Raw genomic sequence first — 27454 nt, forward strand, 5'->3', positions numbered from 1 at the left:
GTGAGGTCTTGCCTCACTGGGTGTAGCTTCGTACCTGGACAGTGAGCAGATCAGCAGGGGCCACCATAGCCCACCCCAACAGCCAGCCGAAGCCTTTTTCAGGCCCTGCTCTGCAGGGGCAGGAATGGGGGAGGCTACAGTAACGTCTGTTAGACATAACACCTAGACAAGAAGTATGGATTGTGGAGGGCTCCCGCGGGATTCCCTGGGAAGGAACCAGGGGAATTTCATGGAAGCAGCCTTACACCAGGTCAGTCAGGTCACATCAGGTCAGCTTGTCTGGGGCCTAAGATCTCAGCAAAGTCATAATGGTAGCAGGACGGAGAAGGAGGGCTGACCCATTTCCCCAGTTCATCCTACTTGCCGCCCAGGCTCCAAGAGAAGTGGGGTAACAAAACACCCCCAAGCAGCCTTAACACCAAGGGAGGGAGGGATCCCAGTGGGTATGACAGTGCCAGGCCCTTGGCTGCAGGGTGCCAGACCCTGCATTCATAAGGCAAACAGCATATCATCATCTTTCTCCTGGGTCTTCCTCCGAGGAGCTGTGCCAGGAGAAGGTCCCAGGGATCCCTCAGCTGAAGGGCTGGCCAGGTTGGGCAGTCGATCGGCAGCTTTGGCCCGTTCTTCCAGGAATTTGTCAAATTCTAGTGGGAAAGAGTAGGCTTGTAGGCTAGAGCTGGGGAGGGACAGGCTATTATTTTCAGGGGAGCTGTAGGGAGGTGGGATGATCTGTTACCTTCACTGGTGACACCAGAAGGCTCCTCAGCACTGCTCCCCTGAGAATGCAGAGGGAAAGACAGAGGTTAGTACTGCTGGGAGTACACACAACCTGCCACACAGTGGGCAAGGGCAGGCCTGTGGGACCAGGACCAGCACTGATGTTGTGCTTAAGTTGACCCTGGAGTTAGGACATAGGTCTTGGTTCACTCCTTCCTGAGCTACAGGGCTCCATGTTGTTCCAATTTCTCTGAGACATGACTTGTTTCTCCTTTGAAACAGGGAGGCTGGGATGAAGAGATGCCTTAGCAGTTAAGAGCTCATACTGTTCCCACGGAGGACCAGAGTTCAGTTCCTAGCATATACCAGGCAACTCATAACAGCCTATAACACTAGTTCAGGGGAGCCAATGCCCTCTTTTGGCTTCTGTTGGCACTGTACTCACATGAACACACACCCACAATTAAAACATAAATTTAGGGCCGGCGAGATTGCTCAGTGGTTAAGAGAACTTTTTGCTATTGTAAAGGACCTGGGTTTTGTTCCTAGCACTTATGGCAGTTCACAACCAATTTTAACTCTATTTCCAAGGGATCTGTTCAGGTACCAGGTATGCATGTGATGCACATATATGCATGCAGGTAAAACATTCATACATATAAAAATAAATCTTAAAAAAATTAAATCTTTTTATGTCAAGAAACAGGGAAGATGGGGCTGGGTGTGGTGGTGCACACTTTTAATCCCAGTGCTTGGGAGGCAGAGGCAAGAGGATCTCTGTGAGTTCAAGTCCAGCCTGGTCTACAGAGAAAGTTCCAGGACAGCCAGTACTACATAGAAAGATAGAGAGACCCTATCTCAAAACACACACACACACACACACACACACACACACACACACACACACACACACACACACACACGAAGGAAGGAAGGAAGGAAAGAAGGAAGGAAGGAAGGAAGGAAGGAAGGAAGGAAGGAAAAAAGAAGAAATTGTAGTCAAGGCTAAATTGGTGGGTGTTGGAGGCTAAGCACAAGACATCAAGCCCAGGTATGGTACCCAGCAGCACATTCCTTTCCTCCAGGATCCAGGGACTGCCTAGCTCCATGGATGGAAGCCTGTTTGCACTAAAGCTGTGCTCAAGTCTGGCTGGAGGTAAGCTATAATCCATTAACTAACCAAACATGTGGGACATGGGGATGGAAAATGAGGTTTCTGCCTCTGTTAGTAAGCCTGAGTCCTGCCTAGTTCTTGGCCTGATTTGGGTAGAACCTAAGTCTTGCTGCTCATGGGTGGTGGCCTTTGTAAGGAAAGTGCCCAAGATGTCTCTGGGTCTTTAATGCCCACAGAGGTGGTGGCACAAGGTAGAGGAGAAGCCCTGATGCCAGGCTCAGAACTTCATGCCCCTTTAGAAAGTGGGGGCTAGGAGGTGGGTCCCTTGCAGTTATCAGCCTTTTCATAGGAAATAGGGTGATGATGATGCCTCCCTTTGAGAAGCTTCAGGTCTCCAGGGTCTATTGTGGGAATACAGTTTATAGACTTTCTTGATTTATAATTAATACCATCTCCCAAATGATAGCTGACACATACAGGGACTTCACATTAGAAGTGTGATCTGGGACAGGGAGGAGGGTGGGTGACCAGATGAAGACATTTATATTTATCTCTCTTCACCAGTCATTTACCAGCCCCCCCACCCCACCCCACATGACAAATGGATCCCTGCTTGTAGGCATGGAGTGAGCCCCAACTTACCACATCTGTAGACAGCCACTGCTCAATGTCCTCCATGATGCGGGCCTGGGTGGCGGGGATCTGGAAGGAAGGTAGTAGTGAGGTAGGTAGGGGCAGTGGTCTAGGTGTCAAGAAGGAAATCCTTGAAATTCACTCACCCACCCCTCTGCCTCCTGCTGAGGTACACATCCTGAGATTACCTGGTCTAGCTTCTCAGGACCATTTGTATAGTGGTGCTAGGCTGTGGGTGAGCCAGGCTGTGGATAAAGGGATACAGACCCAGAAGAATACAGGGACTGTGCTCCCAACAGCTAGAGTAGCGAGGGGCAAACAGGAGATATTCCCCAATGCAGAGAATGCACATCTGATCCTGGACAGGGACAACCCTGGTCACATGTTCTTAGGGCAATGCCAGGAATCCATGTCTCTTGGCACCTTGGCACTTTCAGTTAATGGCACAAGTACAAACAGTAGGCTCCAAGAGAAAGGAGGTGCTAAGTGTTCAAAAAATCCCAGACTGGGACACTTTCTAGATGGGGACATTTGGCTCTGGGTCCAAACACATGGGCTCTTACAAGATGGCTCCTAAAAGGAACAGGGGCTAGGGTCTTCCTCTGTTAACAGTTTCCACAGTGTCAATCTGGTTGGAGGTCATGAGCACAGACATGATCTGCTATGGCTCTTGGAGTGACTCCTGGCATCCTACAAAATGTCCTTGTACTTGTCTTCTTCACCTGACAACATGACTGCCATCCAGTGTGTTCTCAGGAGGTAAAGCCAGTAGATAGCCTGTACAGAGGAAAGAAGCCTGGGAACTCTTAAGTTCCTGTTTGGCAGCTGTTGGACAGAGGAGCGCTAAAGTTTCTGACCAAACCAGTTTAGGGCCCAAGCTTATCACCTAGTACAGGGAAGAGGCAGAGACAGCTTTCCAGGGGGAGGTGCTCTGGCAGGCCAGGCCTGCCCAGCTAACTGCTGCCTATTGACTGCTGGAGGAAGGAGTGGTTGAATCTGAGCCTCCTCTCTTGGGGATGCCTTGGGTCATGTTCCACAGTACCAATTCCGTGGCCTGGTCCCTGCTCATATGCTTTGCCTGACCACTACCATCTCTCATCTCAGGCAAAGAGCCGCATCAGGGTGGTAGGCAGGAGGGCTGAGTTCAGGGCCAGTGGTGGGTGGTAGCTTCTTCCACTTAGATGTTCACGTGCACATATGTGACTGTGTGTAAGTATGTGCATACTCAGGAATGACAGCAGAGCCAAGGGGATGAAGGGAGCCACCCAGGGTGCCTCACTACAGGATAACCATGATGAGAGGAGCCCAGAGCTGCTAGGCTGGAGTAATGTGAAGAGCAAATTAAAAACAAGCAAGTCCTCGGCATTCCCATGGAACCCCAAAGGGTGGCCTTCACACTTTAAGCTGAACAACAGCATCACCTGTCAGCCAGACTGGTGACTGCCAAAGGCTTCTGAGGGGCACCCAAGTTTCAGAAAGGCTACTTTATCCACTGGCTTCATAGTTACCAACAGCAAAGAAGAACTTTTTAGGTTCCAGAGCGGGTGGGTGGTGGAGGGGCTCCAATCCAAAATTCATTGACCTCCCTATACATTCTACACAGATCAGTGTAGGGCAGGCCCACTGCTGGACCCTAGGGAGTGAAGGAAGAAAATCTGGCCCTTGGTGCAACAATGTACACACACAAGTTGTGAGTTCTGTTGAGTCATGGACAAAGGCACTGCCCACCAGCTCCATTTTGAACTTTGATCTTGCAGTCTCATCCAAGTGGTCAGTGAATTATGTAACCTTGCCTCTAGTCAGACATAAGCCCATGGGAGTGGGTGCTGGCTTGGTCTTCAAAAATTGTATCCAACAGATGACTGCCCAAGCAAAGGGGAAAGGGAGTGACCGCATGGTCACACTTGTCAGTGAATGGAGCTGTGCATGTGTTTCCCACTGTGGGCTACAGCAAGGTGCTGTGGGGGGCCCCATCTTTGGGAGTAGACTATGTGGTGACTCCCACAAGAAAAACACGAGGGCTTAGCATAGGGCCAAACACAGAGCAGAGGCTCAAAAAGTGACAGCTCAAAAGCATGCATAGGTACCAAGGCCCAGGGCAGGTGTGCTCTGCCTAAGAGAACCTTGGACTCCATCAATCCTGTCTGCTCCAGCGTTTTGTGCCTGTTCTGCTCTGACTTGAAACTGACCCCAAGCAAAGAGCTAGAAAGCACAGGAGTGCAGATGGAGAGTTTCTGGGAATCACCAGATTTGAGCAAGACCTCCCAATGAAACTCTGGCTTCCTTCTGGAAGTTGAGTGAGGTCTCTTGTGCCCAAGGCCTTCAAATGGCTTTTACCTCACCTACGACAATGTTCACGGTCCTAACCACTCAGAGATCTTGTCACCCGGGAAGGTGACCACAAAATGCTCAAGTGGGCATGTGGCTAACACTTAACACACAATCAAAAGATTAATTGGACTTAAAAAGAGTTCCTGGGAGCCTGGGCAGTGGTAGTACACACCTTTAATCCCAGCACTCTGGGAGGAAGAGGCTGGTGGATGTATCTCTGTGAGTTTGAGGCTAGCCACAGCTACTCAGAGAAACCCTGTCTCAGAAGACAAACAAATAAAAAAACAAGTGCCTGGGAACTCTGACCATTGCTCCAGGGTTTCCATTTTATTCCCCTTTGCTCACACTCCTGCTAGTGAGAGTGCTGTTCTCTCACTGACTGCTCTGAACTATTACTGCTGTTAAAAGTTCAGGGAAAGAGATGAAACAGGGCTAGGGTTACTTTGCCTGATGACCCAAGGCTGGCAGGGGAAAAAGTAGGACATAAACATAGGACCCCAGTTCCTGAGGCAGGATTGGGTTGGAATCATTGGTGAGTGAGTGCCTTCTTGGCTCTCAAGTGGGAATAATCACATTGGCCACAAAGGACCAACTGAGAGCCAAATGGGAAGGGGCTGTGCCCAGCCCATTTTGAGCTCACAGTGGGCTCATAGTCTCTGCTTTTTGGGAGCTCCAGGTAGAACGGGATCTATGCTTACCGCTCCAGTGTTCTGCTGCCGGGCATCCAGGGCCCCAGCCAGGCCATCTGTGGTTTGGGGAGCTTCATATTTGACCCTGAAATACAGAGAAGCATGGCATCAGATGCTGCCTGACCACATCAGGTCTCATAAACAATGTGAGGATTGAGAGGAGTGGGTGAGCCAGAGTTGGGCTGGCCTGAGCAGGAGTTGCTCAAGTCACAGGATGGCCTGACCTGAGGCTCCTCTTCAAGCCTGGGACAGGAAAAAAGGAGCTCCATTTTCTGCTGGTGGGGATTATGCTCAGATACGTGCCCCATAATGACATGCATCAACCAAGCATGAGAATCTAGGGATGGCATGTGACCAAAGATCAGAAACAAGATCACATATGGCTGTGACCATACTGGGCTAAGTTGAGAGACTAGGAAATAGATTGTGGACTCATGACCATGGAGAATTTGTTAGCAGTTCCCATCTGAATTTCATCAATTGTGCATTTGAATGGAGGAGTCCCTTCTACTGCCAAAATGAGAGTGCAAGCTGCTGAGGGCCCATCTAACGTTGGTTTGCCATCAGAAAGGCTCCCTACTTCTCAGATGAACTGGTTACAGCTCTTCTACATGTCCCCAAAGAAAGGCCAATCACCCAGGCAGGTGGAAGGCTAGGAGTGGGAGGGGTGGGGCTAGCACTTGGCTGCTGGAAGATGAGGAGAGGGAAGAAGTATGTGGTATGAATGAAATATGGCCTCAGGGGAGTAAGAGGCCATCCTGGAGTGGGGGGAAGGCTGGGAGGGTAAGGAAACTATCTGTGCAGAAAAGGTCATCCAGGTGACCAGATGGAGGGTTCTATCAGAGCACAAGGGTGAGCGAGCTAGGCAAAAGAACAAAGGCACAAGGACCACATAGTAGGGTCCAGTCTTGTCTCTGTGGGTGGGGACCAAGCATAGTGAGAGGTGCAGGGAAAACAAAGGCCTAAAAGAGGGCACAGAATGGCTATGCCAGCCAAAGAGAGCATCAGAGATGCAAATCTGCTAGGAAATGCTTCCCCTGTCCCTGTTGCCAACAGAGGAAGAATGTTGTGTATCAGGATCTGCTCCCTTTCTCACATGTATGCCCAGCGAAGGGCCAGATCTTTCACTTTGCTTCCAAGCCTTTGCACATGCTGTTCCTAGGACCTGAACTGCTCCCTGAACCCCTGTCTGGCTTGAGCCCTCTGAAGAACTACCTGCCCTGCCAGCCAAGCACTGCTATGCTATGCACAACAATGGCCATGCATACCACTACATGAAGACTGCTGCCCTGAAGGGCAGGATGTATGTATGCCTTCCCTGTGGAGGGATGATGGTACAACAGTGCATCCCAGCCATGCTGGCAGACCAGTTCAACACTAGGCAGTCTCCAGTGTCCCCAACTGTTTTGTACGCTGGGGCCCATGTGGACAGGCTACACTCCCAGGTGCAGGTCCCACTAGACTCATTAGCTTTCATCTGCATAGCAGCCTCAGCAGCACCCTTAACTCCATGGCAATTGTAAGCTGATAGTTAGAGGCCCTGGCTTTGTGAGTACTGTTTAGGGTAAAGGCAAACCTAGTTCACAGCTCAGTATGGACCTGCTGGTTACAGACTGTCATATTGTACCTGGATCTGCAGTGAGCACAGGGAATCCTCTCTGGCCACTGTCTGCTGTTTAATGACAAAGTTCCCAAAGAGAATAGACACTAAGGAGTCATGTGGGAGCAGTTAGGAGGCTTCTTTAATCTAGAACTTTCCTTGCTTGTAAGAAGCATAGCTGCCCACAGCTCAGCTAAGGGGATCATAAACAAAGGCATAACATACTCCAATGGAGCCAGAGTCTCCTCTGGGGATGAGGGTTGCTCTGGGACAACAGGTCAAGACTTGGAAGTCCCTAAGGCTTTATTAGGGGGCTTCTTTACCCCTAGGGGTTTAGGACTGGCTGCATATTACATAAGACAGTGGCTAGCCAGACACAATGTTTTGGACAAGAGGCTGAATACTCTGAACTTGATGCTGTCAAATGCTAGCCACTTGTCCTGTGGCTTATGGCTAGCCTTGGTTCTGGTTCTGGTCAGATGCGGGCATCCCTTCCTGTATGTGGACTATGGTGCTCTCCAGCTGGACTGAACTTAGGGACTGTGTGTCTTTTTTCTTGTCTGTCCACTTCCAAGATTCCTAGATTCAGGGATCTTGAGTGATGCTCTCACTGATGGAGAGCAGGATGGAACAAGAAACTTACCTTTTTCGTTGGTCAGCCAGTGAGCTGCCCCGAGTCAGAGCAAACATGTCAAAGTCATCTTCCAGGTGACCTGAGGTCTCCAGAGACTGTAGGCCAGCTCTCACACTGCTGGAGCCAAGGTCTGCAGAGACAGAAAGAGCAGGTGAGATATCTACCTGCTCTTCCATGTCCTGTCTGGGTCTAGGGCTGTCTGCTGGGAGAGCACTAGGTGTTAGGTGGTATGAGTTGGGTGTAATCATCTCTAAGGTAGTTGCACAATCACTTTCTCCTGGCTGTGGTGAAGATCAGAGAACAGGAACAATACTGCCTGTAATATCTGCTAGAGGTAGCATTTCTTAGTGTGTGGGCTGCAACCCCTTTGGGGGTTGAATGACACTTTCACAGGGGTCACATATCAGATATTTATATTATGATTCACAACAGTAACACAATTACAGTCATGAAGTAGCAATGAAATAACTGTATGGTTAGAGATCACTACTGTGCTACCGGAAGAGGTTTGACAGCAGGACAGTGATGACATCTGACTTTTCACAAGTGTAGTGTCAGTTACTCAAAGTTGGAGCTGAATGAATTCTTGGAGCTTGGCATGGAGCAGGCAATCAATAACATTACAGTCAATCCCCAGTCCTAGGGGAGACCACGGCTAGCCTAGGTTACAAAGCATGCCCAAGGACAGTTTGGGGACCTTTGTGAGGCCCGTCTCAAAATTAAAGAATTGGGATACAGTTCCATGATAGAGGGCTTGCTTAGCATACTTGAGGCCTTAGACGTAATCCCAAGCATTGCACTGCACTGCACAAAACACCAAAGGAAAAGGAAAAGAGAAAACAAAACAAACAAAAACAAAACAAAACAAAACCCAACAACAAAAAGATCAGGGTGGTAACTGCTCACATTTATCAAGGGTACAGCCAGGTTCACTGACCTATAATCTCAGCATTCAGAGGACTGAGGCAGGAGGATGGAGAAAGTCAAGGCAAACAAACATAGACAGGTTACTAAGCATTTACCAACAACCTGGATTAAGCCAGGTGGTGGCACACACCTTTGGTCCCAGCAATGGGGAGGCAGAGGCAGGCGGATCTCTTTGAGTTCGAAGCCAGCCTGGTCTACAGAGAGTTCCAGGACAGGCAAAGATACACAGAGAAACCCTGTCTTGAAAAACAAACAAACAGATCAAAAGCTACCAAAATCAAATAACACCTAAACTAGTCATTCCTTTCAAAACAAAAGAAACCATTAAGGGAGCTGGGAGCATAGCTCAGAGGCACAACACTTGTCTAGCATGTGCAAGATACTGGGTTCTTGACCCCCAAGTGTCACCAAAACACAGTGCCTCTGGCTCAGCCCTATGGGGAGTTTGTTTTTGAAAGTCTCTGGTTCTACTTGCCCAACCTTGAAGAAGGGCCTATTCCTTCTTCATGTAGGAACTGATTACTGAGGTGGAACAACAGACTGAACACTGTCAGGTTGTTGATGTGGGGGTTTGGGGAGGATATCAGTGCAGAGGGATGGTCAGGGCACAGAGGGGTTTATTAGATTCAAGGGACCAAGCCTTGGTGCTCCCAGGGCATTCTCACAAGTTCTGACTAAAGTACCCAACCCTGCAGCAAGATTTGGCTTTGGATTACAGCAAAGTGAGACCTCAACCAATGTACCGCAGTTGGGGAGTGCAGAAAGGTGCCCCCAGAACTTTGAGCTACATATACATTGTAACATACTCTTGGCTGGAGCCACCCCCCACCCCCCTCAGCACACTTACTCATTCCTGCCAGTTGGGATGAGAGGTTGTTGGTAGCTGCGGAGTCAGGACCCATATCAATCAAGTCAGCAGCTGGCTCAGCTTCACTGGAGACCTGAGATGAACAGAAATGCCTGTGGTCTGCCTCCAGGCCTTGACACCTCTGATGGGAGCTGGGGATCTTCTTCCCCTCCACAGGGGCTCCTACTCGGCTGTGCCCCAGGAGGCTGGGAAGGCCCCAAGGTACCAGCTGGTGGTGGCAAAGGCTTATTTCCCTTAAAGGGGCAGTGGTATATATATATAAGAAGTCAGCAGAAACTTCCCCATGAGCCTAAAAAGCACCAATACCCTGTACAGGGCTTCAGGGAGAGGGTGAGAAGTTCCTTCTCACTTCCTATCAATATAGCACGACCCGGTCCCAGAAGAGATGTCTCTTACCTTGCCAGTCTGGCCTGTTCGGAACCGTTCAAACCTACAAAACAGAAAAGACCCAGTCAAAAGGTCAAATTGACACAGTCCCCAGACGATCCCCAGGAGTTTTTGAAATCACAGGTCACTACCAGGGTAATGATATACTGGTCCTCCCTAACATATCCAGTGTATACTTGCTGTTCCCACATCACCACTAGTAGAGCTCCTTTTTCACTTGCACAAGGGTTGGAAGTTATACTATCAGTTATAGGGCCACCCTGTAATAGTCATCAAGAAACAAGTGACAAGAACACAGAGAAAAGAAAGGGACATTCAGCAAGTAGAGGTGAGTGCTGCTTTGTCAAACTGTCTTAGTTACCTGCTCTACACTTAGGGATGTGTGGGTAGCTCTCCAAGGTGGCCACTTGTCTCTAACCCTGATCACCAAGGGGCTGAGGAGGTGGATGAAGAAGACCTTAGTGTGCATCCTGTTGGAGCTGTGGCCTGGTGTAAAGGACATCACTTCTGAATTCATCTTCTGATCCTAATGTCTCTGGGTACCTGCCTGCAAGCTGAGGTGATGACTTAGTTGAGAAACTGAGTAGCAGTGGCTGGCACTGGAACAAACTTTTGAATTAGGAGCCTGATGCTAGGGTATTGAGGGGTCTACCACACAATGTACCTCAAGACAGCAAGGAGGAGATCCTGCATACTACTAGGTTAATGAGAAGGTGGCCAGTTGTTGCCCTCAGGGTGCCCAGCCCCTCTCAACTGATTGCAAACCACATAGCAAGTGGAGAAAGAGGCCCACCAAAATCGGAGATAGGTAGATAATAAACCTTGTTCTCAGGTGAGAAGAGGGCTTTGATGTCTGCTTTTACCCCTCCTTACTACCCAAAGTATCTCAGTGATGGGCATGGAGCTAGAGGCATATGCCCCTGGTAGCCTGCTGGTGCCTGAAGAAGGCACAGGGAAAACATATGTGGAGAAGCCAAGGCCAGGGCCCAGGGTGGGGTGGGACTACCGTTCATGGCGCAGAAACACATTGTTGAGGTTGTCATTGACCATGAGCAGCTCCTCAGTCAGTTGCTCATTGGAAATGCGTGGGATGAGCTCCAGGACCCGCTGCTGCATGGCACGGCAGGTGCGGTTGAGTTCCTGCCAGAAGAAGTGGGACATTCAGGCCACATGGTAGGACAAGGCTATATATCCCTCATGGATGCTACTTCAGTCCGGGCTTGTCCTGGAGGAAGGATCTTCAAGGCACCACAGAACAGCTTTTGGGGTCTTGAAAACCTGTTTTCACGATCACTTCTCAGGTGTAATTACGTTCTTTAATTATGAGATGGGGCCTTACCATGTTGCCTAGGCTGCTTGCTGGTCTGGAGCTCCTGGCCTCAAGTGGTCCACAGCTTCTGGAGTAGCTGGGACTGCCAGGCTTCACACTAACATGCAAATCACAGGAACTCACCATGTTAATGATTCTGCTGGCTTAATGGGACTGTGTGCAGACTGAAGAGTCAGGTTTCTGCCACCATATTTGTTTCCTTAAAAAAATCTCAGACTCTGGATCAACGAGTCTGGCATATGTGTGAAGTGGCACAACAAGAGAGACTGCCTCAGACAGTGGAAGGAAGGGCCCAGCTCTTTCAGGCTGCTCTCTGACTTCCATATACATGTATTCTATGTCCTCACTCTTACAGACATCATGCACACATGCTTGCTAAGGGGAAAAACAAAGGAGGGTGGAAGGGTGACAGTGACAGGCCAGAGAATGGGAACAAGCTGTAACTTTTCTGACTGTTACCCCCATATATCCTGATTTTGAGTTTTTGCCTATTTTCATTGGCTGACTTTTATTTTCCTTTGGATAAATCTATTTTGGGATATTTTTTCAAATTTATTGAAGAACTGCAATGATAGCACAGAGTTCCTATGAGCCTTCACCCAGTTTGACATTTATCTAAACTAAGACATCAACATTGGTTAAACTATGTGTTCATGTTTTATCACTTTCTGCTAATATCTTTTTGTTTTTTTGTTTCTGGATCCTACACTGTATTTAGTCATCATGTTACTGACTGGCTTTTAATCACAGTTAAACTTGTTTTGGAAAAAGAAAAATACTAAGAGGCTGGATGTGGTGCTATGAACCTGTAACCCTAGCAGTCAGAGGTTGAGGAAGGGGGATGGAGATGCTCAAGACTTAGCTGCATGAGACCTTGACTCAAAAATAAATAAAACAGGGCTGGAGAGATGGCTCAGAGGTTAAGAGCACCGACTGCTCTTTCAGAGGCCCTGAGTTCAAATCCCAGAAACCACATGGTGGTTCACAACCATCTATCATGAGATCTGGTGTCTTCTTTTGGAATTCTGGGATACATGCAGACAGAACACTGTATATGTAATAAAATAAGTAAATAATTTTATAAAAAAAATAAATAAAGCCTCCTTTGCTCTATAGGCAACTGGTAAGACTGGTCACTTCTTACCTGTCACACCTGGCCATGGACCATGGCCACATGCCAGTATACTTACTCTTGTGGGGATCAAAGATAAGGCTCTGCAACAATCTTTGGTTTCCTTCGGACCTTGTTCTTCACCCACTCCAGAACAGGCCTCCTAGAGTTTCATCTGCTCAGGGTGACTTTAAATATCCCTAGGCCCCCCTTCTTTTCCTCCCATGATGACACACACCTGAGGATTAGGTTCTGCTTCCTAATGGGCCTCTCTGAACAGCATGAAGCTATTGCTCCAAGTCATAAATCTCAGTTTTGCTACCTACCAGCCACATGACCCTAGGCATGTTACATGACCTCCCTTTACCTGATCTGGAAAATGGGTATGGTCAGAGCTATGAGTGAATGTATATCAAGTACCTACATTGAGCTTGACACATGCAGAGTGCGCATCTTGTGGGTACTGCCTCTGTGTCACCTTGCCAGCTGGCTCCAACCTTCGGAGTAACCCAGACTCATATCTACATGGACTTGGCTTGGGACAAATGAAACAATTAACAATCCTTAGTCGACTCCCTTTCTTCATCTAGTTCTCACACTCAAGAGTCCACTCAGCTAAGATACTCCTACCTTAGCCTGCCTCTCCCCCAACAAGTATCTGGACCTCTGAGCAGTCACAGGGGCATAAAGTTCTGACCTCAAACTGCTCTCTGAGGGCTGGTAGGAGAGTCATGCATGAACAGCACCCTGAGTACTCTGTACATAAAACATCCTGTCCCTCCATGCATTCTGAAGACTCCTAAGCTTTGGTGGTTCCTAACTTTCTTATTGCCTCCTTGAATGTCCCTCCACAGGAAGGCTGCCTGGCCCCCTTCACTCTAGTACCCCACCCCCTATGAGGACAGGATTAGGTGAATATTATATGACACACAGGAGCAAAATCCAGCATCTCCCACCTGCCTCAGCTCCCCAAGACCAGACACTCACTCTTCTCAGAGCCCACATTGCTCTCTCCTACTTACTCCCTCAAATACTGTAAAAGGTAGAAATCAGTCCTTCCAGACTTTCCTGGTGCTGGTCATGCTATCAGTACTGGGTACAGGACTAGATGTTTCACATGTACTACCTCATTTAATTCTCATGTCCCACTTGTATCAAAACAGTCACATAGATGGAGAAAATGAGGGGCTACTTTGTTCGGGCTGGAAAGCAGAAGAATTAAGATCTGAATTGCAATCTGATGCAAATCCAAGGTTCCTCTTTATAAAATTTTTATTGCCTCAGAGCTTCCAGCAAAAACAAAAGACTGCAGTGTGGGCAGGGAAGAACAGGTGTGGATGCTGGGGTCAGCTGGGTAGGGGCTGAACCTGTAGGCAGGCTGTTTGCTCACCTGTAGTAGTTCCAGGTCTGCAGGCTCTATCTGGGTGGGCACCAGCTCTGTCAGCATCTCTGACATCACTCGCACATTGCCACTCACCATCTCCAGCTCACTGTGCAGCTTTCCAATCTGAAATGCACATAGTAAGGGGAGAGAAGCCAGAGTCTAGAGCCCATGCTACTCCCACAGATATGTGGCCCAAGAACTGCGTCACCAACACTTTCTCTGCACAACTTCTCTCCTGACTTCTGGGGATGGTCTGTACTCAAGAGCCTGCAGAGGGTGCAACCCACCACACAGCCCCCTCATAGAGTTGCTACCAACCGCTGCCATCTCCAATCCAGGAGCCAGGTGCAGGAGGAAGGCTGAAGGAAGTATGACAGTCAAGGGAAAGAAGCCAGTGAATGTGGTTGGAAGAACACTAGCATCTCTTGGGACAAGATGGTAATTAATGAGGCCTTAGGGAATGGCAGTTCTCCCAAGGGAGTAGGAAGATAATAGGCCCCTTATGTCTGAGATGACAGAGTGGGCTCTAAGTCTTTCACTCCCTTAAGAGAACTAGGATTCTGTCTTGTCTCAGTCCATTTTTGGGCTCAGGCTCACCCAAAAATAAATTCCAGGTCTCATTGAACATGAAACTCAGACCTAGTACTTGTACCAGTGGTCAAAGGGAACCAAGGTCCCAGGCCTGAGGAATATGTAACAATGAATGTGGTCAGTGTCCTCAAACAGATTAGGTTGTGAAGGTCACTGTGTAGTGTCTTTTGTGAACCCCAAGGGACTTTATATGCTCATGGACACCATGTCTATTTTGAATGTCGAGAATCATATGAAGGCTCCCCCAAATGCATCTGGATCAAAAACTCCCTTATAATGGGATGGCTCATCAGTCTAGCGGCTAGGAGACTACATTTTGGGAACTACTAGTATATTCTAAATTGTGTGACTGAGTGACAATTTCATGATTATGAAAGAAGCTACCATTTACTTACTAGTTAATAAGTGCTAAGTACTGAACACATATTATCACAAGTAGGTACAGTCACCTTCAAGGATCTTGAGGATGAAGAAACAGGCACACACAGGCAAGTACCTGTCCACTGAAGTTGACCAACAGCACACCCCACAGTGTCAGGCAGAATGACTCATTTAATAACCCTCTTGGTATGAGTGGACAAGCTGCTCTTCACCAACTTGCCACATCCAAACCCAAAGGGATCTAACTACAAAGGAGCCTAGGAGTTACATCACCACACTGCAACAGCTTAACATGCCCCAAGAGGCAAAAGGGGTTATGAACTCAAATGAAAATACTCAGTTTTGTTTAGCAAGAATCTTCCAGCCCTAAGTAATCAATCATTCTTAACACACAGACATTAGAAAAACTAGTTAAAACCAGAAGCAAGGTAGATAATAGTTTTGGATATCAGGGTAATTTTACAGTTTTGTAGGCTTTAATTACTGGTTTAGCATGCCAGCCTTCTCTAGTCATGTCTGCTGTGGTACAAGGTTTCATAACAAGATAGCATGGGAGCTTCTCTTTGTGGGGCTGTACACATGGTCAGGAGGCAGTTCTTTGGAATGAAGCTTCTGTTATCTGCATAATGTTTGTGACCCTTTACCTCCAGCACACTAGCAGCTAAGTGAAGTGCACTTTATTGATGATGGTCTAAGGTCTGTGAAGACCTCAAGTGCAGCCCAGTACCACATCCCAAGTGACCGATGATCTAGATCACAGCTACCTGGTCTGGGGCAGGTAACCCTCTAGAAATAGCCACAGGCTAGGGAGATGTCCCCAGAATCTCATGCTAGGCCTCCAAGCTTCTTCATGAGGTATGTGGGAAACCTCAGTGTAATACATATGCATTTTCTCTTTTTGTGTAGTTCTCTCTCTCTCCTTCTCCCACCCTCTTTTGAGACAGGGTTTTGCTATGAAGCTCTGAACTCACACAGATCCACCTACCTCTGCTGTGGGATAGTCTTTCTGTACGCTGTGTAAATATGTATTCCTCTCATTGGTTAATAATAAAGCTGAATTGGCCTATAGCCAGGCAGAATAAGGCTAGGCGGGAACACCAAATGAAGATACAGGAAGAAAGGGCAGAGTCTGGAGAGATGCTAGAGCAGAGTTAAAGCCACGAGGCATGTGGCAATACACAGATTACTAGAAATGGGTTAATTTAAATGTAAGAGCTAATTAGTAATAAGCCCAAGTTATTCGGTCAAGCATTTCATAATAAATATTGAGACTATTTTGGACCAGGCAATCAGGACAAAAGAAAAACTACACCTCTGTTTACATACCTCTACCTCCCAAGTGCTGGGATTGAAGGTGTGCCAACAACCCCAGCAAGCATATAGATCCTATCCTTTAAGGTTGTCCTCTATTAGAATTTCAATTCAGATGAAATTCTATCTCACCTATTACCACAAAAATAAAATGGAGTGGTCGAGTGGAAGGGGTGGCCTGCCTAGTGGCCCTTGCCTCTCCTTGGTGCTGCTATGGAAGAAGAGTTTGGAAAATAACAGCAGTCGAGGACTCAGACAGACTGGGAGCTGAACCCCAGCTGATTCTGATGAGCTGTATGCTTCTGAGTGAATGGACTTTGCTATCTGAACCTTGCCCTGAATGTGAAGTAATAGCACACATCTGTGGGCTGCTGGAAAGACAAAGGAATTTCCAGAGCTAGGGTCCATGTCTGACACCTTTCTGGCTCTGCCACAGGTTTGTCTGTTTACCTGCTCAGGAGTTGGTGTGATGGGTGAGTCACCTGGAAGGACAGCTGGAGTGGGCAGAGGGGTGGCATGCTGGCTCAGGTCTCCTTGCTGACTGGTGTCAGAGCCCACAGAGTTCTGTCCAGATGCTGTCTCTGAGCTGAACACAGTCTAGGGGGCAAGAGACAGGGTAAGTGAGACCTTCTGGAAAGGCACTATGGGCCCCTCAGGATAATGCCTGGCCCCCTCCAAGTTCTCCTCACCCTCTGGGGTGTGTGGATGGGTGATAGCATGTCCAGGTCAGTCATGGGGAACTCCAGGCCCTTCCTTCGCAGGTCCTCGTAGACAGCAACAACACCTGTCAAATCAGGCGAGCTGCGGAACGCGTCAGCCCAGGACTGAGAGGGGACAAGGGGACATGGCCGGTGACCACTGCTCACCTTCCTTTCTATGAGCCTGCCCTGCCTTGGCACCTAGAGGACAAAAGTGCTTCCCCTCTTCTTCTTCCTTCTGCCCAGTCCTCTAACACTGTGCACCAAGCTCAATAGACAGTGATAAGTTCTGATACACATATAAGCAGGCTGCTAGCATACAGAGAACAGTCCCAGCCTTCCAGACCCCTTGAGGTCACTAAGCCACCCCGCCCTGTCAAAGTACGCACCTGGATGAGGTTCAACACCTTGTCATGCACGATAGTAGGTGGATTGTTCTTCGGCAAGATGGTCCTCACCAACACACTCTCGACGAAGTCCTGGGTAGCCACCAGTACATGGAAGCGGTGCCCACAGTTCTTAACACACGTTTCCAAGACCTGTAGGTCAAGGTGCCCAAGAGGAGGGGAAATGGGCTACTACTCCATGAGGCTCCCCTTCTAACAGAGGGAAGCTGAGCAGAGGAGAGGAGGCTTCTAGAAGGGCTCTCCTAAGACATGGGGATGGGAGCAGTGCTAGATTTGGGGGCTTGCCTCCTAAGGGACTGGGGCATACAGAATGATGAGACAGATAGGACTCCCTTCCTACTAGACTAGGGCCTGCTGTATCATAACCCTACTTTCTAGATCACATAGTCTAGAGCAGTGGTTCTCAACTTCCTAATGCTATAACATTTGTTTTATGTTCACTTCTCAGGGAGGAGTTTTAGAGGGACATGTCCCCAGTGTGTCTATTCCCAATGCTAAGGCTAGGGACTTCTTTCCAGTCCCCTTGCTTTGTCATCCACCAGCAGTATGGATGGGAAAACAGTTTCCCCATGGCACATTTCTTCCTTGTCCACAAATGAGAAACCCAAGCATGGATGGGAGTCCCACTGGGGCTAACTAGGGAGAGGCAGCTGTCAGCAGACCATGGTCCAGACTCACCGTGAGGGCCAGCATGACCTCATGGAAATTCTTATTTCCTACGATTCGCTTCTTTACTGCTCGGAAGGCATCTTTGGGACTGGCAAAAATGACAAAAAAAAAAAAAAAAAAAAAAAAAAAAAAAAAGATGGGCTTAGGCATAGATCCCTCTTCCCCAGCACAATAGGCTAAGGGCCTAAGCTCAGAGGCTCTGCAAAGCTGGAAGGCTGGGTAGGATCTTCCTTCTTCCCTGTTCCTGAACTGTGTACTCAGGTTTTGGTTACAGTAGGTAGATCCTGGGCCTATCATCACAGACTCATGTTGGACAAGGTGTGAGTACTTGTCAAGATACAGAATGCTAGCTGAGAGTATCAGAATTCAACAAGTGAGGAAGTCCCACAACTTGCTATTTCTCATGTACCCCAGAGCTCCCAGGGCCTTCTGGGTATTGATGCTAAGAACAAATGACCACAGGTAGAATGTTCTAACACCACACCTTAGACAGTTCCACTACCCATCTTCCAGTCAAGTCTAACCAAGCACCTGTGTGTTCATGTATGTATTTGTATACATGCATGTCCATACACTACTTCCAAGGATTCAGGGACAATTGAAGGAAGAAGCAGTCTTGAGGAAGAATGGGGTGGGTCCAAAAGGCTCTCAAGGAGGTAGGCAACCCTAAAGGATGGGGAGGACAAGTGAGAGGACAGCCAGAGAGAGTGAGTTAAGGTACAGGGAGAGCTTAGGCCAGGGTTTGGTGGGGAGAATCTGCTTTGGAAGGACAGAGAGGAGACAGTATAGAGGAAGTGGAGCTTCAGGAGCCTGATGTACCTACATACTGCAGGTAGCCACAGAGAGCCTTGTGTGTGTGGGTTCCTGTCCTCCCTGTCCCACCTGCTGACTACTCTGCTTCTAACATCGCCAGAGCTGCTCTGCTCTGAGGCCTTTGTTGGAGCCTGCCCATGTTCCAAACCCAAGGGACGGCCTAGTGATCCATGAAGCTTCCAAGGGCTTTCCCCTCCAGTGTGACCTGTCATGGGACACTAACCTATCCAGGCAGATAAGACAACTCCTAGGGAGCAGGTGGACAGTATACTTTAAACACTGTCTTTCAGCAGAGCTGGCCCACTGCAGGTGCCCAGGCAGAGGGGCTTTGAAGGGTATTCTGACTCTGCCTGTCTGTCAGTGCTGACCTCAGCAGAAGTGAAGGCAGAGGCCTCCAGGATGCATCTCACATGGAGGCAAAGCTGCGCTGTGGTCAGCGCTACAGGGCAGGTACAGGAGCCTGTGCAGACGGGTGAGAACCCATACTCAGAACTTCGGACAGTTCCCTGCCTTTCCCTGGCCAGTTTGAGGGGCAGCCGGCTTCAGTCCTTGGTGTCAGCACTGCTATACTGTTTGGATCCTGTGTCCCCCAGTGGCCCACGTGTTTTAAAAAGCTTTCATGCTCACGGTGCTGCTGTTGAGACACTACAGACACTTTGCAGATGGGCCCAGGCTGGGGGAATAGCTCAGTGGCAGTGCTTGTCTAGCATGTGCAAAGACCTGGGTTCCATCCCAAGTGTAAGTGTGGTAGATAAATGGGAGTGGGAGTGGTGATGTGGTAGAACCTGCTGGGTGATCTTTTTGTCATCACAGATATGACTTTAAAAGCACCATGGAACCCTGGTCCCTGTCTCTCTTGTTTTGTTCCCTGGCTATAAGGTGTGTGGTTGTATACAGCTCATCGCACACTAATGATGTGCAACATCAAGGCTGTGAGGCAAAATAAAAACTTCTGCTTCAGCTCCATAGTGAATTTGAGGCCAGTGAGACCCTGTCTCAAAAAACAAACAAACAAAAATCAATCCAAAACAAAACAAAATTGAGATAAAATTTTTCTCTTTATAAACAAATCATCTCAAGGACATTGTTATAGTTATGAAAAACTGACACAGTTGCTAACCTGTGGACCACTTCAGTTCTTCAAAAAGGTACTTATTCTTTTTTTTTTTTTTTTTTTTTTTTTTTTTTTTACTTTTTTGGTTTTTCGAGACAAGGTTTCTCTGTGGTTTTGGAGGCTGTCCTGGAACTAGTTCTTGTAGACCAGGCTGGTCTCGGACCCAGAGATCTGCCTGCCTCGGCCTCTCAAATGCTGGGATTAAAGGTGTGCACCACCACTGCCAGGCTAAGATACTTATTCTTACTGATGGAGTATCCTGGAGAAAAGGAGACAACACTGGCAGTGGACCATGTATGAACAATGACAGAAAAAAAAAAAATGCATGGCAATGGTATGATTCCACCAAAGATGCAAAAGTTTAGATAAGATTGGTGAGGTCAAGAGTCATGCCTGTCATTGCCTACTGCTGGCTCCTCGATGCCCTGTGCATATTTAAAGTGCTCAAATAACCTTTGGCATAGTCAATAAGCTCTGAATACAGTGCTTCCCAAGTTTCCCACAGAGATGGGAACACTGTCTGTAAAGATACTGTAGTGACTCACAGCACACCACCATAAAGCTGCCAGGGCTTTCCAGAGGCTCAGTAGGCATGTCTGCCTCCTCTTCTCTTCCCTTTGGTCTTGACATCTACCCACTTGCACCCCACCCTTATTATGAGTCTAGATGCAGATCTGCGAGTGAGCCACACAGTACAACTGAGGTCTCCCTGCAGTTCCCACTGTACTCCCTGCCTCCTGTTGCTTCGTGTCAGTGTGCACCTGACTGGGAAAATGTTCTGATTTACCATAGCAGAGGCCTCATCTGGCTGCACTCCCTGCCTGCCATGGCTACTCACATTCTACCTCATCCTACTTTGTGGTCCACTCAAGGACTTATACTAGACTTTTGGCAGGATTTAACAGAGTCTGCCTTTGAGGGAAAAGTCCTGGAGAGGTAATGTAACTTGTCCATGGTCCCATCACACAGTTGGCTTGCATGCATTAGGCAGAGGGAGACAGGACTCCAACACCTCTCCTACAGAATGCTGCCTGAGCTCAGCATTCTAAGCAAACATCATGTCCCCTTAGCTATCTGCCCATAGACAGCACTGCTCCACAGCTCTGCTCTGCTTCACTGACCACCCTCTGCGCACTCTTGGGCAGCCCTGCTGGTTTCTAGTCTTAGGGAAGAGAAAATCTGGCTATCCTAGGATTCCAGTTCTCAGCATGCAGAAAGGAACTGTGAATTTCCAGCTGGCTTTGTGATGCACCTAAGGGCCAACTGACCATATACCATGTCTTTATTTTTTTGTTATGAGACAGGGTTTCTCTGTGTAGCCTCGCTGTCCTGGGACTCATTCTATAGACAAAACTGGCCTTGGACTCAGAGATCTGCTTGCCTCTGCCTCCTGAGTAGTGGGATTAAAATTGTGGGTCCCCACCACTTGGCTTACACTGTGTCTTTGAACATTTCTGAGTTTATATTCCACCTGATAAAGGCACTGGACTAGACCATGGCCCAAAGATGTTTATAATGTCATGCTATTGTCTAGGATGGGGTCAGTGTACTGCAGGGTTAATCTTTGCAACTACAACAGTGGGGGGCTAGGGAGAAATATCTGGTGGGACACAGGTATGAATCAGTGCTGGTGTGTACTGTTACAGTTAGGTGTCACAGCCTGTACCACCTCCCACATTCCTCCTCCGCAGGGACCTTACCCTTCCTCAGTCTCATTGATGATGTCACAGATCTCCATGTTGAGGGCCCAGTCCTCGCTCTGTAAGGAGCCATCTGTAGCTTTCTCTGTGAAGAAAGAAGAAACTGTGAGTCACAAAGGAATGGGGACTCTTAAATGGGCAGACTCAAAGAGTACAGAAGGGAATAGACAAGGCCGAAGATCATAAGTGTTTTCTGGTCACCCAGGGACATGCTGCCCCAACTGGATTGTACCAGCCATGGGAGGCCAGAAATATCTTTGCTTGTTCATAAATAAGGAAACTATGGCTCAGAGTCACAAGTGGATAGCAGGGGCCAAAAACTGAGGCAGGCCTGGCCTCAGAGGGCTTATTTGTAAAAGGGCAAGCAGAGATTTTATTTGTGTAGGTAATATGCTCCTCTTATTTATTTATGTAGGTAATTTATTTGTGTAGCCAATGTTCATATGGCACTTTCTCAGAATGGCTGTACAGTGAATGCTGGCTGGGGTATCATGCATGACAGGCAACTGTTCTACCACTGCAATTCTTTCATTTAAATTAACACAAAAGTCATATCACATAAAATAACACCTTCAGTTGTGTAATCAGCTGGTACAGTCATAATGCTGTGTAACCACTTCCACCTCTCATAGTATTTTCATACTAGGCTGATCCTTAAGGTGGGATCTCTGAGCCAGGAACCAGGTACCAAGTTCTCAAGGCTTGTAAATGGGTAGGTGAGCTTGGTGGCATGCATGTACAATCCCAGGACTTGGGAGGCAGAGGCAAGAAGAGTGAGTGTTCACAGCAAGTCCAAAGCCAAACTAGGCTACATAATAAAAGACCCCATCTCAAAGAGCATCAATGGGTGTTAAGTGAATGATGAATCCAGACAATGTGAGGACCTTCACCAACCCTCCACGCACACACACTACCAGGTCTATTATTCATACACAATACTCACACTTTGTTTCACCTCCTGTCATGCCCAGACTGGCATAGCAGATGTGTTTTTACCATGTGTAAGCTGTGGGACAGGCTAATACTCAATATTCAGAAGGTGAGAATCCTTGGTGTCTGCCCAAATTCCCCTCCTCCTTAGTTGTCATGCTGTCTGCTCTGGCTTTCAGATGCTGGCTGTAAATGTGGTATACTCACATACCCGTTGCTGATCAGCCAGTTTGGCAGGTAGTGTCACTTGTCTCACAAGGAAGACAGTCTTTATTGTTGGGTGGTGCTGACAGCTTAACATTGCATAGTTATTTGTAAGCCAGGCCCATTCCAGGCATCAAGATGCCTGTTTGACAGAAAGGTACAGTTCTCGCCCCATGGTATCCAGAACAGGCCCCAACACCACTCTCAACAGGACAAGGAGAAGATGAGGGTGATCTCCACATGATTGAGTGGGGGCTCTGCCTTTTCCAATCTGTAGCAATGCTCCTGCTGGGCTGGGCAGGCAGCTTTCAATTTTACTCATGGTTCCTGCAGACAGACAGATGTGTGGCCCAAACATGACAGGAAGTTGAGATAGAAGGGCAGTTGCTTTGTCTCTGGTTTCTGGCCAGGGGAAGAGTTCAGGAAAATATTCCTTTAGAAGGCTGGAAGACAAGGCCATTCTTTCCACAAATACCTACTGAGTGTGGCTTCTGTGCTCACTTCTCATCTTGAGGCCAAGTGTCCTCTTGAGCAGGTTATGATTTGCTACAGAGTACCTGGGGGCAGGGGCTGCTTAAACATAAAAGCGTGTTCCTCTTTCAAAAGGAACAGGTATTGCCTTGACCTCAGTTCTATGTCTAATAGTCACAGCACCCTGCCAATTCCACCTCTCAAGCCTGCATTGTGCCCATTCTCTTCTCTTTCCCTCCCCATGTCTACATGTCCCGTGAAAATGACCGTGTCTTTCCTGTGCCTCACATCCTTCCAGGGTTCCCTACTCTTGACTACAAACCCTTCTGTAATAACCTCTTGAGCTATATATTACATAATCATCAGTGTAATTAGCTAGTTACATAAAACACCAGACTTAATTGTCATCCCATGAGTTGTACACTACTATCTCATTTCACTGGTGAGGAAACCAAGACAGAGGGGTCAGCATGGTAAAACAGTCACCCAGGCTGGCCACAGAGGTGCTCCCTTTCAATCTCAGCACTTGAGAGGCAGAGGCAGGCTGATCTCTGAGTTGGAGGTCAGCCTGGTCAAACACAGCAAGGCCATCCAGAGCCACATAGTCAGATCTATCTCAAAACAACAACACTAACCACCCCCCCAAACAAAACAAAACAAAAAACTCAGAACAAAACAAAACACCAGCCATTCTATGGTGAAGGGTGGCTGAAGAAAACAAAAACAAAACTCTAGTCATCCTATGGTGAAGCTGGCTGGTCTTTTGCCTGCCTTGCTGCCTGGCTCTCCCTGGGGTCAGGGCACTCCACAGCCTCCCCTCTATCCTCCCTAACCCCAGTACTCTTGTTACTGCTGCTGCTGGCCACCAGCACACCCTGGTAACTGAGCACCTTCTTGTCCTGGGGAAAAGGGACATAGCCCTTTGGGAAGGCCAGGGGCTGGGCAGAGAAAGCTGGGAACTCCCAAGTGGGGCTGAAACTGTCTAATTAGTGTGGCAAGGGTGTCATAAGATGAAAACCTGGGTGAGAAGCAGAGTGGAAGAGGACTGTGACCTTAAAAGGAGGGGAGAAAAAGAGGAGGAAGTGGCAAAGGTAGGAAGGTCATCTGAGCAGCTTAGGTGGGAGTTGGCTGTCGAGAGGCTGATGGATCTGCACATACCACTGCTCCCCAATCCAAGTTACTTGGGGACTGAGGCTACAGAATCCTGCACTGGACTCCCTTCTGACATGCCCTGAGGAGAGTATGGGGGTTGAGAATAGTGGTGTCATGGTTTAACCATAGAAGTAACTTGCTATTTTTAATTTTTATTTTATTTTCAAGACAGGGTTTCTTTGTCCTAGAACTAGCATGTAGACCAAGCTGGCCTTGAACTTACAGGGATCCACCTGGCGCTGCCTCCCAAGTACTGGCTGTACACCACCACTGCCCGGAATAACTTGGTATTTTAAGAAGCAAATGAAAACCCTAACTTGGTTACTGGCTTCCCAGACCACAATAATTGACTCTTCCACCTCTGTCTGCTGGCAGTGACTTTCAAGGGTTACTGGGCCATGGCTCTTGTCTCCCAGCTCCTGCAAGTCTCTGGTGTCATTAAGGGCTAGTTAATGCTTAGGGATGGCAGTCCTGTGGCCAGCAGGTTGATCTGTGTTAGGCCTGTTTTAGGTATGTTCTGCCAGAGGGCCCCTGGCTTTTGTCTGGCACAAAGGCAACACTCTTCCCTTTATAGTGACTTGACCTGGGCAGTGGCCTGGGCATGCTGGCCATATCTCCTAACTCAAACATATTCATCTGTGGGTCGAAATGAGAAAGTTCATGTCTACATATATCAGATCAGGTTGAGCATGCCTGCTTCACAGCAGTGTGGCTTCTCAACCAGTCAATTGTCTCACATCAGGTGAAGGCTCTGATGATCATCCAGGTCTGACTGCAACTTGGGCCAAAGGGAAGGAATGAGCCACAGCCAAAGGTCATGCACTTGGCTTTGCTTCAGACAGTTGCTAAGTTCCTGCCCCTGCCCCTCACTGTTCATCTTCAGTGGTGGCATACAATCCCTGGCAGCAGTTATCCTCATGGTCCCAGAGGAGCCCTGCTCTGCTGTCCTATGGCACCATTCTGTAGGTGCTCAGTAGAATTATAGATAGCATTATAGTTATGGCCTTCCTGTTGCCACATCAGCTGTCTCCTCACAATGCACAGACCAGAAGCTGCCATGACACGGCTAGCTCTGGACCAGATGCCATCACTTGCCCAGGCCTGAACTGTCACCCCCATGTCCTTCTCCTTTAATGAAATTCTAACCAGTACTCTTTCTGTTTAAAACTATCTACAGCCTTGTACCAAGGATCATAATCCAAACTCTTCAGAGAGTGAGAGGAACTGAGACCTAGCTTCAGAACCCTTTTTCTTTCATATTCCTGGGTGCTGCCTGGAAGGCCATCCTTCATGCAGTCAGACAGCCAGTTCTCACACACACACACACACACACACACACACACACACACACACACACACACACACACACACACACTGCACCAAACATAGAACTGAGAATGTCCTGCACACAATGACATTCATTACCCTCAAAAGAGGCTAGAACTGGGGGAACACAGAGAGCTGTAACTTGTCCACAGCCACAGGGTTTATAAGTTGTAAAGCAGAGATTCACATTACAAAAGGTCTGCTTCTCAAACCCACTCACTCTTATTTAGAGAAATAATTTTGCTTTATCAATACCCTGGCTGACCTGAAACTTCCTCTGTAAACAAGGCTTGGACTTGACTTACTATGTAGACAGTACTGGCTTGGAACTTCTGTATAGACAAGGCTGGCTTTGGACTTACTGTATAGATGTTGGTCTGGAACTTACTGCGTAAATGGGCTGCTTGGTGCTTCTTACTCTGGAGGCAGGGCTGCCTGGGACTTGTATTGATCCTCCTGTCCTTGCTTCCTACCTGGATTGAAGGCTCAAATAGACCTGTAAGCACTGTTACATGTCTCCCAAATGCCTGGAAACATGTCTAGGTTCTGGGGAGATATTGGTGAGCAAGGCTACCAAGGTCCTGCCATCAGCCAACATGCAGGCCAAAGGAGGTTATGGTGGATAATGCAGAAAGGGAGGCTGAGTCAGCAGAAGAGGAAATGAGTCTGCTACTCCATACCCCACCCTTACTCCACCCACACCCACCCTTACCCCCATCTCCTCAGCTAGCCTCCTCCAGTACCACGAGATCAGAAAACAGGGGTCAAATGACCAGCACTCATGGAGCAAGTATCTATACATGAGCTCCATGACCCTCCTTTGTTGTCACCTTGGTTGGTGTGTCAGCCAATGCTGAAGACAGGCAAAGCCTGCTTGCTTGAACTACCCCAGAGTGCTGGCTACCTTACTCTGTCCCCTGAAGGCTACCATGATTTGCCTTGCTCATGATTCTCCCAGACCCACACTCTGGATAACAGAGAGGAGAGGGTCTTTATGTGTTTGTGTAATAATGTACTGAGTCTCCAGGCTGCCAGGTGGTTGGTCCAATGCTATGGCCTGGACGTTGTTCTCCCAAGTACTGTTTGCTGCATTTCACATCTCAACCTCCACGCTAATGACAGAGAGGAGCATTGGTAAGGACACTATTGAGATGTCAGCCCATGGGAAGCTGTCTCTCCAGATTTCTTGATAGGTAAACATGTTGGTTTCCTGTTGCCAGAAGCTTAAACAGGGCAAGCTGATCAAGATTCCTCTATCAGGCCCCACTGTGTGGCTTTCCTACAGGTTATCTATGCTGAGGTACTCACTGCATGAATTCAAGTACCCTGGGCTTCTTGGTGTTTGGTGGTCAGGGCCCAAAAGCTGAGATGGTCTGAACCTTCCCATAGGTTCAGCTTTCTATGGCTGTGCACTGGCCTGATGGCCCTCACTCAGGCTTCTGTACTTCTAAACATGCCCTTGTTCCTTAACAGCAATAAGATCAGGTTGTCTTCTGGGTACCTTGAGCCCTCCCTGCTTGCTCCTGTACTCAGAGGACCACCCAGAGTTTCAGCTGGGTTCTTGGTTTGTCCCTTCCATGAGAATGTGATGCATCTGGAGGCAGGTTAGATCTCACAAGTCTCCCAATTCTCTACACTGGATGAAGCCTCCAGGACCTGTTAAGTGACTTGATGATGACAAGGCTACACTTGCAGCCTTCCAAGTGCTGGGATCAAAGGTCTGCACCACCACATGTGGACCAGGTCTTTTTGTAATCTGCCCTTTAACATCCTTGTCCCTGATGTGAGTCCATTCCCCACAGCCAGCATGATCCCAAGTGATCTCTGGGATGCAGGCTGGTTGTGCCAGGCACCTGGAAGTACAATGTGGGAATCCATACATGACTATAACTCATCGGCTCACAATAGCTACTAGGGCTCTGTGTACACCTGATATATGATATTCATGAATACCACTGCTGA

At 48.2% G+C, this 27454-nt stretch overlaps 1 protein-coding gene across 2 annotated transcripts in view; it reads right to left on the bottom strand.

Annotated features, from left to right (window-relative positions):
- Positions 1-255: 255 nt before the first annotated feature.
- Tom1 (target of myb1 membrane trafficking protein) overlaps positions 256-27454 on the bottom strand; it is a 34320-nt gene continuing 7121 nt past the window's right edge. The window contains exons 2-15 of one of the 2 annotated variants that reach the window (XM_051205922.1): positions 21410-21494; positions 17792-17870; positions 17096-17245; positions 16698-16832; positions 16459-16605; positions 13732-13848; positions 10907-11040; positions 9910-9943; positions 9493-9586; positions 7728-7848; positions 5494-5569; positions 2474-2533; positions 737-776; positions 256-644 (exon numbers count right to left, since the gene is read on the bottom strand). In XM_051205922.1, the coding sequence (XP_051061879.1) occupies positions 490-644; positions 737-776; positions 2474-2533; positions 5494-5569; positions 7728-7848; positions 9493-9586; positions 9910-9943; positions 10907-11040; positions 13732-13848; positions 16459-16605; positions 16698-16832; positions 17096-17245; positions 17792-17870; positions 21410-21494 (1427 nt within the window). In that variant the 3' untranslated portion in view covers positions 256-489. The remainder of the gene's footprint in view (positions 645-736; positions 777-2473; positions 2534-5493; positions 5570-7727; positions 7849-9492; positions 9587-9909; positions 9944-10906; positions 11041-13731; positions 13849-16458; positions 16606-16697; positions 16833-17095; positions 17246-17791; positions 17871-21409; positions 21495-27454) is intronic. The other variant, XM_051205923.1, reaches the window with a different exon arrangement.

This window comes from Phodopus roborovskii, unplaced genomic scaffold, assembly GCF_943737965.1.
Source record: "Phodopus roborovskii unplaced genomic scaffold, PHOROB, whole genome shotgun sequence".
NCBI lineage: Eukaryota > Metazoa > Chordata > Mammalia > Rodentia > Cricetidae > Phodopus > Phodopus roborovskii.